Genomic DNA, 13,933 nt, shown 5'->3' with positions numbered 1-13,933 from the left:
TCGTCGCACTCGCTGCTCTTTCGTATTCGTACTGAGGAGAATTTTCGTTTTTGGGTTTTTTCTAACCACCACCACCACCCGACGATTGATTGCGATATCATCGGACATGGCCAACAGAAAGGTGTTTAGCGGTTGATTTCTTGTCCTAATCAATTTAACCAGAAAATGTTCAAAAATCATGGCAAGGGGGTGATGGAAGGAAGTTGGGGGTGTTCCAAACTCACTGGGAGTGGTTCTTTTTTTGCGGAGGCTATTATTTTGGATATTTATATCAAATAAAAATATTTCAGTTTTTCACGCTCTCTTCGCTCTTTTTTATTTTTCTGTAATCAGGTTAAAAAAATAAATGTAAAAGACACACCAGGGCGAGTATCGTTATCGCCGATATGCGGGATCTTATCAATGCATTGTTGTTGTTTATTTTTTTCGAATTTTCAGATAGTCAATAAGCGGAGGTGTCATAAACTATGTACTAGAGTGCGTACGTCAACGAGGGGGTGTATGTTAGGTGATGAAAACTATTTTGTTAAAAAGACTACGCTCATGATTGGTATCGGGTCCTTGAAACATATTTTTTTTAAAAAGATGTAATTTTTCCGATTTTAACAGTTGAAGCTAAGCTGTATAGCCGTATCAATTTTCCCAGAATATCGATCACTTACATCGCTTGACTTTTCGTGGGTCTTTCTCAGGATTTGGCGCAGTGTGAATATCTTATCAATGGTGGATTTGCTAAGTCTGAAGCCGCCTTGGTATGATCCAATAATGGCTGATGTATATTTTGGACCACTACCGATTGATCAATGACATCATCGGACCATACCAATGCGGCTTCAGATCTGCCAAATCCACCATTGACCAGATTTTCACTCTGCGCCAAATCCTGGAAAAGACCTACGAAAAACACATCGACACATACCACATATTTGTCGAATATAAAGCCGCATTCGACAGCCCTATCCGTTCAGAGGTGTTTAAAGCCATGTCTGCGTTCGGCATTCCTGCAAAATTAATACGGCTATGCAGGATAACTTTAAGTGGCACAAGGTCAGCCGTTAAAGTAGGAAAGGACCTATCGGAGCCCTTCAATACCGAACGAGGATTCAGACAAGGTGACAGTTTGTCGTGTGATTTTTTTAACATCCTACTGGAAAAGGTCATACGAGACGCAAAGGTGAACAGAAATGACACTCTGTACACCAAACAACATCAGTTACTCGCCTACGCCGATGACATCGATATAATGGGTCGAACATTGCGAGCGGTAACAGCCACCTTTGAACAAATTGAAAAGGAGTCTGCCAAAGTGGGTCTGGCAGTAAACGGCGAGAAGACCAAGCTGATGGTATCAACGCGCAAGACGTCCAGTAGACTCGGACCAACTGTGGAACTTGAGAACTACAGCTTCGAGGTAGTAAAAGACTTTATATACCTTGGTACCGCCATAAATAAAACGAAAAATATCAGTTTTGAAATTCGGAGAAGGATTGTGATGGCCAACAGATGCTACTATGGTCTAAGTAAGCAGTTTAGAAACAAGCCCACCTCTCGCCAGACCAAACTCACACTTTACAGGACGCTGATACTACCCGTGCTATTATATGGATCAGAAGCATGGGTACTTGCGCAAGCAGATGAGGCAGCGCTTGGGGTGTTTGAGAGAAAAATTCTCCGAAAGATCTACGGGCCGATCTGCGTCGACGGTGAATATCGGCGTCGAATGAACCTCGAGCTCTACAATTTATACGCGGACATCGACATAGTCAGTCGTATTGAGCTGCAGCGACTACGGTGGCTAGGCCATGTTGTGCGGATGAATGAAGATGCCCCAGCTCAAAAGGCATATAAAAATGAGCCTACTGATGGTTCCCGTAGAAGGGGAAGGCCACGAATTAGATGGAAAGACCAAGTAGAAAACAACATCTTGGAACGTGGTCTTCCAAATTGGTGGACTTGCGCACAAGACCGACGCGCTTGGAAATCTTTTTTAAGCTTGGCTTATGGAACAACCGTTCTGTAACAAGCCAGCTAAACAAAACAAACCGATTGATTGCTATTCCGACCTCATCTTAGTGGTATATTGGTTTTGGGATATATTTTTCGCCGCCACTATGTGATGCCTAAAGCTTTGCAAAATGCTTTTTTCAGATTCTCAAAGCGCGATGTGTAGCCTTATCTAAAGAATGTATCCGAAAGACCGTTTTCGAACCCTGGAACCATGGACTTAAATACCTTTCGAATGTGGTCTCTTCCAGAATTTAGTAAATTACCTGATACATACTTTTAATTATCGACTTTCAATAGTTCGGCCAGTAACCTATCGGCACCTGCTGCTTTATTATTCTTTAGTTGATTGATTGCTATTCTGACCTCATATTGGTATACGTTCTATGTCGTCGTCTTTTATTGATTCTGCGCTACGATTTTATGCCAAAGGCTTTTATAAAATGCCTCATCCTGATCCTTAAAACCCTGTCCGAAGGGCTATTTTTCATAGAAGAGATAGTGTTTGTATTTCTAGAACAGCTGGAAGTGTTCTGTATCGGATATGTGGATATATTTTTTTTGGTCTTCTTTATCGATTAATTGGTGGTCTCCATAATCGATGATCTGGAGATCTCCTTACTTATTTCTAGAAGAGCTACGAATCTTCGGCATAGAGGATAGCTCTACAGAAGACAAACAACAGATATTTTCCAGTAAAATATTTAATTTTGTTCGGGCCGAAGTTTTATACATGTAATCGAAGGATACACTTTTGGGGCGGAACTGCATTATAAATTATCTGCCAAAAACTTTGTTTGCTCATTAAGAATCCCTAATGTGCCTTCGACTTGGCAAAGATTTCCGGATTTCATTTCGACTCCTGTACATCTCGATTTGCTTACGTGTTTTTTTAATGTGAAAAATAGGTTTCGCCTCTCTCTTTAGCATTACGACACTTCAGATCGTACCATCGATTTTTTGAAAGCCATCTTTGGCACTCAAATTCTGTTTTTGTTGTAGAAAGCCTATTGACATTGTGTACATCGATATGTTAAAATCTAGTGCTGCAAACTACCATATTTTTATTGCCATAACTATATATCGATGGCTTAACGTGAAAAAGACAATAAGTCCACTTTTTCTAGAAATTGGGCTTTTGATACGGACATTATCAATAAGTAAAAATTAATCGATTTAGTAAAAAATCTACAATTGTTTTTGTATTTTAGTGATGATTATAGAGGCGCTAATTAGCACATGTCGCTGGCTGTCTCTCCTGTAAAATTGTAAAATATGGACTTATTGCCTTTACATATAATAAAAAATATTACATTTGTGTACCACACCTCATTTTAAAATGAATATATATATATATATACACATTAGGAGAGCCTATTTTTAGTTACTAAATTTAATACATCTATAAATGAAACTAGGTTAGCCAATTGATTTGTTTTCAATGAAAATTTGTATTGGTCTTATATTTACATACCTATCAATGGCATGTAAATTCAGTAGGTCTAATTTTTATTACAGACAAAAACTAATAAATTCTTTATATTTCGCCCAAACGAATTCACAGTGGTCTTTGATAACGACCAACCTTATCAGTTGTTTGATTTTGTAAAAAAAACACTGTATCTTTCGTCACATACCACCAATAACCAACTATTGTGGGTAATATGATTTATTGGATTGAATTTATCATGACATTCCCAACAAAAATTCATAAATTTTTTAATTAGAAATTTGTTGTTAACGTAATGCATAAAGTTATTTCGTTGTTACTGTTTTAATTCCAATGTCTTAGCTATTACAGGTAGTAGCATTTCCACGTCCGTCATAATCCAAAGGCAATAGGGCATGAAGATTTTATTGAGAACAAAAATTAATTAATTTGTAAATGGTAAATTGGTGTAAACCACCCACCAATTTACCATTTACAAATTAATTAATTTTTCTGTTTCTGTTGTTTGTTTCTGTTTCATCCGCCATCTGAAATAGAAAAGAAATTATTAAATGTATTGCCTAACTGTGTGATATATTAATGAAATACAAACCATTGTACGAAAACTTAAAATCACTACTTTGGAAGGTCACTTCTTCTTTGGAGACTTTTCATCTTTAATTCGTTCCATAGTTAGGCTATAAATTTGCATTATATTACGGATATTATGAAAAAAGTACGTAAAATCGGGCAGAGTAACTTTTACCGCAATACTTTGTTTGTACAAAAAATTTGATCGCACCAAAATCGCAGAATATCTAAATGTTCCTTGGCTATGTCTGGATTATTATTGGTTATGGCATTTAAATCGGCATTTGATGGTAATATAATATGATTTAGACATTGGGGCATGGTTCTCTCAATGTGTTTCTGCATAAAAGATGCCCGTCCCAGACTGATTTATGACGGAATGCTGTTACTATGATGACATTAGAGATTGTTACAAATGATATTAGAGATCGGGGTGCTTTCATATGGCTATATAGAATGGAGGGGCGGGGTGGGATTTCAGTAGGGCTATTGAAGACGATCGGACATTTAGCTGTATAACAATTAGTTTTGTTCGTGGAGCATTTAGGAGAAGGACAGCACTTAGTTGGTGCACCGGATGGCGGTGGGTGTTTGTGCGGTGGTTGGCGAAGAGCGTGCTGACTGCGGATGTTTTGCATTGTGGGTGGTTCGCGGTCTTGCTGTTTCACGAGGTTCACTCCCTATGTGGAGGTCATGAAGGCTGTCCGTGAGGACAGTTTCGTTGAGTGTTTCTGTTGTGATGTACGTTGCCGCTGTCCTTTGGGCCCTTTGTGCAGTCCTTGAGGACAGCATGTTAATTGTTTGTGTTGAGGGTATTTGTTCATTGTCGTTATTGCCAGTGGCAAGGTTTTGCTTGCTACTTGTGATTTTGCTGCTACGTGTCTTTTATTTTTGTATTGGAATACCAGCCCGGACTTGCCTCGAACAGGGAGAGGCTTCGGTCTCGAGCCTGATCGGAGGTTATCCGTATCGCGGGTCAGAGGCCCCTGGATCTGTGGATCCAGCCTGATATTTGGTGTGGCCCCCTGGGGAGCTTCACGGGGATTGTGGTTTCGGCCCTCAACAAGGAGGAGAGTGTGACTTCTTCATGCTCTCCGATTGGTATAGCATTTCCGCCTGTTGCTCAGCCACTGTAGGCAAATAAGCAGGTACTCACATACATTTCTCAAGATACTGTAGCTTCTTGTGATACAACAATTAGATTTCCAACACGATTGGGTATTACAATAATTTCATATAGTAATTATTCCAAAACTTCCGCCGTTGTAGACTTATTGCGTTTTTCACATATTGTTGTTGCATTCTCTATACACATTATGAAATATTTCTTATTACTCAAACCAATTGTATATGTACTGCCGGCATGACATCTCTGGATGTGGGACACGTCTAGGTTCGCATCGATATCGGCATCTTTAAATATTAAAAATATATATATTTTTTAAATGATACCCATATTATCTTGTTCCCTTAGGGCTATCTTGGGTAAAATCAAAACGGTCAAGGCCTCTACTTATGCTAAAAAGTTCAAAACTATCCTCGACCTTAAACTTGATTATTATCCATAAAATGATTATCCTGAATGATGATCGATTTGACAAAGTAGTTATGATATTATCATATTTGAGCCTAGTACACATTTGATCGGTTCCTGTACTGCAAGAATATACTAGTTTTTACTATTTTTGTCGATATCATAAAATATCGTAGTAAAAGGTAGTAGATTATTGCAGCACGGGAACTGACCAATTACAACATACATGTTTTATGTTTTATTTTTATAAATTTTTATGAAAAAAGCTGGAATCTTTGTAATTAACTTTAAATTGGCCACATGAATTATAAATTGGCTTCAATTGCAAAGTAGTTAAATAAATAATACTAATTTGAAAAATAATCAAATCTTCATGTCATCAGTTGAATGAAGATATTTTGCACTTTAAATAATTTGCGGTGTGTGGTCGGATATATAAAAATATTAACAGGAATCTATATTTTCCAATATTCTTAAGTGATATTAGGCACTCAAATATGGGACACTGAAGATTTAAGTTCAGTTTTGGGTTATAATATGGTCGACTCAGTCCGTTCACTTCCAAGGGATCGCAAATCTTATCATTTATTCCTATAACTTCCACAAATAACGTTTGAAAACGCCAAGCGTCAGACGCTCTTATTGTATTAAGGCTGTTTTCTTTACAAAGCCATTTTGTTGCTCTGTTTGACGGCTTCAAAAAGCAAAACAGCAGTTTACCGTTGTGATAGAAGCATGATTGACAACATGTAACTTCCACCAAAAAGAAGAACATTACAAGCCAACTGAAATAAATAAGATTTCTGAAATTATATACAACAGATGCCGACTATTAGGAGCACTTACCCTATAAAATAAAATATCACGAAATCCGTTAACAAATGCTGTAGCAGCCATCCATTCATTCGACAACAGTACACCATACGAAAAATACAACCCTACAACGTACATGCACTGGCGTGCAACCCTGACTCGACTCAACACTGAGACATTCACACGGACAGTGACCGTGTGTGTGTGTTCTCATGCAGTCTCCATCCCACTTCATTCGTAAATATTTCGTTATACCACTTTGCTTTCTTCGTTATCGTCCATTTTGTATTCTCTCCCATTCGTTAGTAAGTGTGGTTTTATATTTGTCGGGATCGGTATCGGTGTTGAGAGTTTCTCTCTCTCTCAGTGGTAAATTGTGAATTGTGTTGGAAAACATTACCACAGGTAGGAACAAAAAAGTGCGAAAAGGTACCTAAAATTCTACTTCAAATGATAATAAATCATAATTATCGAGAAATATTGGTCAATATTTATACCAGTTATGTGCATAAATAATATATATTATAATTTAAGCGTAAATGTATTCACGAATAATAAAAAATCTAATTTTTGTTTTGGTATGTTTATGTCAATCCGTACCTTTTGTGAACAAAAAGTACGCTTGTTACAAAATTAAAAATAGCGCAACTCTAATTACTCTCTCAAGAGAGAGAAACTCTCAACACCGATCCCGATCCCGACAAATATAAAACCACACTAAGTGGAACGCCTTTGAAGCTGTTTGTACATGTGCGTAAATACCGATTGTTATTGAAAAATTATTAAACAGAAACACTAAATTATAAAATAAAGTAAGTGAAGAAATTGGCGGAACTCCAAAAAATGTCCAATACAACACGAAAACCCCCGGGAAACGATGTACGATTGAGTAAAAAACTTTCATGGTTACTGAGGCATGGCTTGAAAAAGGAAGGGTTCCAGATACAACCGGATGGCTTCATTAAGGTCGATGAATTATTAAAACATCCCCACTATTGTCGAGATTATAGTTTGACGACATTACAAAGGCTGGTGGAACAAGATGCCAAACAACGTTATACCCTGCGAAAGAATCCCTTGCAGGGATGCTGGGAAATTCGTGCCAATCAGGGACATTCTTTGGAAGAAATCGAAGCAGATCAATGTTTACAGTTGCTTTCCATTGCCCAAGAAGTACCAATGGCTGTACATGGTACCTATTATCGTCATTGGAATAGCATAAAGTCCGGTGGCTTAAAGCGATTCCAACGTAATCATATACACTTTGCCACAAGTGATTGTTGTTCGAATAATGTTAGTGGTTTTCGTTCCGATTGTCAAATATTGATTTATTTAAATGTGGACAAGGTGTTTCGGGAGGGCAAACTGCAACTATATCGTTCGGATAATAATGTTATATTGTGTTCCGGTCTGGAAGATGGCTCGATACCCCCAACATATTTTCTGAAAGTTGTGGATCGTAAAACAGGAAGGAATTTGGAGTTTTAAAAATATTTGGTTTTTCAGGCAAATAATTTCTCAAAGCTGCAGGACTGCACAACCGGACTTGAACAAATATATTCTCAAAGTAGCAGAACTGGAGTAATTAGCAGTTATTTTTATACCCTCCACCATAGTATGGAGGGTATATTAGTTTTGTTTTTCCGTTTGTAACACATCGAAATAATCATTTCCGACCCTATAAAGTATATATATTCTTGATCAGCGTAAAATTCTATGACGATCTAAGCATGTCCGTCTGTCCGTCTGTTGTAATCACTCTAGCGTCTAAACTAATTGAGATAGAGCCCCAAAATTTTGCATAGAGTCGTCTTTTGTCTGCAGGCCCCATCGTCTTTTGTCTGCAGGCAGGTCAAGTTCGATGATGGGCTATATCGGTCCACGTTTAGGCATAGCTCCCATATAAGGGTACCTCCCATTTTTCGGTATTTTGAAGTTCTTAAGCGTGTTTTTCAACCGAATTCGCTGAAATTTGGTACATTGGGTTCTTATTGGGTACTAAATGCCTCCACAAAAAATTATTAGGTTAGGTCCACTTTTTCTGGTAGCCCCCATATAACGGTACCTCCTAATTTTCGGTATTTTGAGGTTCTTGAGCGCGTTTTTCAACCGAATTAGCTGAAATTTGGTACATTGGGTTCTTATTGGGTACCAAATATCCCTACTAAAAATTATATATATAGGTCCACTTTTTCTGGTAGCCCCCATATAAGGGTACCTCCCCATATCCAGTTTTTGGGGGGTTCTGACCGTATTTTTTCACAGAATTGGCTGAAATTCGGTACTTTGAGTTCTTATTGGGTAGCAAATCTTTGTACTAAAAATTATAAATATAGGTCAATTTTTTCGGGTAGCCCCCATATAAGGGTACCCCCCAATATTCGGTATTTTAGGGATCTTGAGCGCGGTTTTGAACCGAATTCGCTGAAATTTGGTACATTGGGTTCTTATTGGGTACCAAATTTCCCCTCTAAAAATTATAAATATAGGTCCACTTTTTCTGGTAGCCCCCATATAAGGGTACCTCCCAATTTCCAGTTTTTGGGGGGTTTTGACCGGATTTTTTCACCTAATTGACTGTAATTTAGTAATTTGAGTTCTTATTGGGTAGCAAATCTCTTCACAAAAAATTATAAATATAGGTCAATTTTTTCGGGTAGCCCCCATATAAGGGTACCCCCGATTTACAAAATTTGGGGTTCTTGAGCGCGTTTTTCAACCGAATTCGCTGAAATTTGGTAATTTGTAGTCGTATATGGTAACAAATCTCCCCACCAAAAATTATTAATATTCACCGCTTTTTAGGGGCAGTCCCCATATAACCCCCTTTTTATACCCTCCACCATAGTATGGAGGGTATATTAGTTTTGTTTTTCCGTTTGTAACACATCGAAATAATCATTTCCGACCCTATAAAGTATATATATTCTTGATCAGCGTAAAATTCTATGACGATCTAAGCATGTCCGTCTGTCCGTCTGTTGTAATCACTCTAGCGTCTAAACTAATTGAGATAGAGCCCCAAAATTTTGCATAGAGTCGTCTTTTGTCTGCAGGCAGGTCAAGTTCGATGATGGGCTATATCGGTCCACGTTTAGGCATAGCTCCCATATAAGGGTACCTCCCATTTTTCGGTATTTTGAAGTTCTTAAGCGTGTTTTTCAACCGAATTCGCTGAAATTTGGTACATTGGGTTCTTATTGGGTACTAAATGCCTCCACAAAAAATTATTAGTGTAGGTCCACTTTTTCTGGTAGCCCCCATATAACGGTACCTCCTAATTTTCGGTATTTTGAGGTTCTTGAGCGCGTTTTTCAACCGAATTAGCTGAAATTTGGTACATTGGGTTCTTATTGGGTACCAAATATCCCTACTAAAAATTATATATATAGGTCCACTTTTTCTGGTAGCCCCCATATAAGGGTACCTCCCCATATCCAGTTTTTGGGGGGTTCTGACCGTATTTTTTCACAGAATTGGCTGAAATTCGGTACTTTGAGTTCTTATTGGGTAGCAAATCTTTGTACTAAAAATTATAAATATAGGTCAATTTTTTCGGGTAGCCCCCATATAAGGGTACCCCCGATTTACAAAATTTGGGGTTCTTGAGCGCGTTTTTCAACCGAATTCGCTGAAATTTGGTAATTTGTAGTCGTATATGGTAACAAATCTCCCCACCAAAAATTATTAATATTCACCGCTTTTTAGGGGCAGTCCCCATATAACCCCCTTTTTTATATTAAAATTGTTTACTGATTTGTTCCGTATGTTGCGGTTGGTTAGTCGTTACGGGGAATAGTCAATTTTTACCCTACAAAGACTATTTAGCCATCTGTTGTAAGCATTCCGCCTTCTAAAGATATTGTGATAAAAAAACTCAAACATGATGATAATGAAATATATCGGCAGACATTTAGGCATATCCTCAATATCGTGATACCTCCTGAAGGAAAGAATTGAGATAAACAATTAAAATATTTGGTTCAAAATTGGCATATACCGGTCATTAATTAGGCATAGCCCTCGTATGATGATATCCCCAAATATTCACTATTTCCTACACTATGTAATCAATATTGGTCCCTCTTTAGGCATAGCCTCATATAACTTTGTAATCTAAATTACAGTAGTTTGAGGATTTCATACTCTACAATGCGTTATAAATATCAGTCCACTTTTTGGATCATACAGATTTTAGGAAAAATCCCCATTAAAAATTGCCGAAGTTTGTATTTAATGTACATAATGGTTTACATAAATCGGTATTATCGGTATGTGCCCACTTTTTGGTATGTTCCCTATATTTTCATTGCATGTATCTGTCAGTATAACTATGGTGGAGGGTATCCAAAGTTCGGCCCGGCCGAACTTAACGCTTTTTCACTTGTTTTAATTTTGCTGGTTATTTTTTGTTTATCAATATTTTATAACAATAAAATTCTAGTCATTTTTGTATACTGCCTAAAGTACGTTTATTTCTTTTTCTTTTAGTTTCAAATCAGAAAACGAAACGGCTGAACAAAATATGACCAAAGATGTTGAAAGTCGTCTAAAGGCCACCGCAAAATCTCTGAACTCGCAAGAAAAACAAGATGAACGTAAACGCGTCCATCAAGCTTTACAGAATTGTCCCAAGGGACAAGAATTGCCGGCCATAATGAAATATCTTTGTATGGACCCAGAAAGTTTGATATTAATATTTACACGTGTCCAGACATGCTTGGAAAATGAGTTGAGATCGCTGGGAACTGTACGAATATTTCCATTTGGTTCGATTGCCAGCCGTTTGGCATTGAGAGGTGAGTGACAATTTTTTACGTACTTTTTTTTATTAATTTATATTTAAGCGCCTGAAAGTATGCTATGGGGTTTCAGGTATTGAATGCTATTTGTTATTTACATTTACCGATTAATGATAAGCTGGATTATCATAACTTTCCAAGAACTTGGGTCCGTTGTTTTCATACTGGATATATATAAATTAAACGAGAATGAAATTGCATACCTAAGTTGCGGGGCCTTCGGAAAGAATAAGAGATTGAAGAATAAGGTCATTGCAAAAAACTTTTTAAATCCAAGTTTGCTTTTATATATCAAAAATATTTAAGAAAATCGTGTCATAAATATGATGCTTGAAAATATATATTTTAAAAAAATCTAGAGTTTCAAATATGACCCTAAAAAACTATACTTGAAAAGTTTAGGTCTGCGTTAGGACATTGAAAAAAAATTTTGGAAAATCCACGCTTGTATATGGTCTTCAAAAAATGACAACTTAGTGATAACGTTTCCGCATTTTCAACTTCATTGAGTATTTTTACCTACATATTTAATTTATATGCCATATTTTTTGAATATGATATTTTTACTAATATATAATAGACACACAACAAAAATATTTTAAAAAATCTCAGTATAGGGAGCTTGAAAATAAATATTTAAAAAATCTCTAAAAATACTTTAAAAACCCCAATCTCTATGTTGGTCATTAAAAAGGTATTTTCCAGAACGACCACATTATACAAGTTCCTTATAACAATAATTTAAAACAATTCAAGGAGAGGATCCTCGATTGAAAATATTGGTAAATGGAGACTTGCAACAAATAATTTTCGCCTGCATCAATACAAGGAGCGATTAAAAAATCCTTAAAACATGTTAAAAATAGCAGAATGGTGCTTGGTTGAAATAAATTTAAAAAAATCCAGCTGCGAAAAAATTGCTGGTTTTATCCTCAAAATTTTTAAAACTAATCTTTTTATTGTAACATATTACAGATGCCGATATCGATGTGTATCTCGATGCCTCACAAATCCCCACTCGAGACTTTAGCCAATCGCCGAAACATCGCCGCCTCATGAGCACAGATGGTAAACAGACGGCACAACAACGTGGTGCCTTTAATCGTATCAATGCAGCTCTACATCGTAGTCCACAATTTCTAGACGTTTTTGCCATACGCAATGCCCGTGTGCCGATTATCAAGTGTAAACATCGTGATACCGGATTCAGTATTGACATCAATATTTCATGTCCCAGCAGTATGGAGAATACCCAGTTCATTAGTGAATTGGTACAATGTGATCGACGGCTACACGAACTGCTGGTATTCCTTAAATTGTGGGCCAAGAATATGCAAATTATTGGCCGGGCCAATATGACCAGTTATTGTTTGATAACAATGATTATTTTCTATTTGCAACAACCTCTGAAATCATCAGGAGGTGGTGGAGGAGGAGGAGAGCAACGCATCCTCAAGTCTATCCAATTTTTGCAAAAAGACTGCCAACCCCGTCTAGTACAGGGTATAAATTATTCATTCGATTTGAAGACGTTGACTAATACACCAAAAATACCAAAAGGCTGCTCCACATTAGATTTGATACGAGGATTTTTCAACTTTTATAAAAATTATAATTATGAAGATAATCTCATATCCCCATTCTATGGCAAATCGATTCCCAAGGATGATTTCAAAGAGGATAATTTCAAGGAATATGGTAGGCAATTAGTAACCGTAGCTCAATATATGGATGGCATACCGCCAGAACCTATACAATTGGATCGTTGTATGTGTGTACAGGATTCATTTGGCTTAAATCACAATATGGCCAGGACAATGTTGCCACCCAATAAGAAATATTTCCTAATGTGTATAGAAAATGCAGCAACAATATGTGAAAAACGCAATAAGTCTACAACCGCGGAAATTTTGGAACAATTATTATATGAAACTATTTCAATACCCAATCCAAGGGTTGAAAAACAAATTGTTGTGACGCAGCAAGCTACAAATGGATCAAACGTTACCACCAACAAAAGCAGTTCTGAGTCTTCTTCAACACAATGTCTCAGTCATGTTATGATACCATCAAAAGCCGATTTAAATGCCATTGCCAATAATAATCCAACCATAGCTCAGGAACCTTTAGACATTCTGCGTTACTGGTGCGATCACTACAAACAGATCATACAAAAAATTCTAGCAGCTTTCTTTCACATTGAATTGCAACCGGATTCGCATACGCCACAAAAACAACAACGTTTGGAAAATGATGACCTCTCCACAAGCTGGCACATGAGTGCCAGTGTAGATTTATGGTCAAATCGTTTCTTTCAAAAAACCACTCAACAAACATTCTGGGAATATCAAATGGCTCAAACGGAACGTCTGCACAGCATACGGCGACAAGATTCAAAATTTGCTGTACAAATTAATGCCATACTGAATATTAGCATACAATCGGATTATAGCAGTATTACGGTAAAAGTTACTCTGCCAGATGGTGCCCCAACAACGAGCCTGAACAAAAAGGATCCTTTACGTAAATTTTTCAATATTTTCTGTAATACAATGCAAAATTATAGCCTTAAAGATGCTCTAACAATGGAACGAAACTTCAAAATTATACCCATATTATCTTGTTCCCTTAGGGCCATCTCTGGTAAAATCATCAATCTCTTTCGCTAAAAATACCAAAACTATCCACGACCTTAAACTTGATTATTATCCATAAAATTATTATCCTGAATGATGGTCGATTTGACTAAGTAGTTATTAT

The 13,933-nt window shown here is 37.0% G+C and overlaps 2 protein-coding genes across 2 annotated transcripts; both read left to right on the top strand.

The window, feature by feature from the left end:
- The first annotated feature begins 7,214 nt into the window (after positions 1-7,214).
- On the top strand, positions 7,215-7,859 carry LOC133326492 (tRNA 2'-phosphotransferase 1-like). The gene has a single exon (XM_061535115.1). The coding sequence runs from the start codon at positions 7,215-7,217 to the stop codon at positions 7,857-7,859; it is 645 nt and encodes a 214-aa protein (XP_061391099.1).
- Positions 7,860-10,896: 3,037 nt separating this feature from the next.
- Positions 10,897-13,842, top strand: LOC133326491 (uncharacterized). Its single transcript, XM_061535114.1, has 2 exons — positions 10,897-11,170; positions 12,149-13,842. The coding sequence occupies exons 1-2, from the start codon at positions 10,897-10,899 to the stop codon at positions 13,840-13,842; spliced, it is 1,968 nt and encodes a 655-aa protein (XP_061391098.1).
- Positions 13,843-13,933: the final 91 nt, after the last annotated feature.

This window comes from Musca vetustissima, unplaced genomic scaffold (genome assembly GCF_032173495.1).
Source record: "Musca vetustissima isolate MV318-11 ecotype Yass unplaced genomic scaffold, APGP_CSIRO_Mvet_v1 utg21817, whole genome shotgun sequence".
Classification (NCBI taxonomy): domain Eukaryota; kingdom Metazoa; phylum Arthropoda; class Insecta; order Diptera; family Muscidae; genus Musca; species Musca vetustissima.
This window is presented reverse-complemented; position numbering and strand designations above follow the sequence as displayed.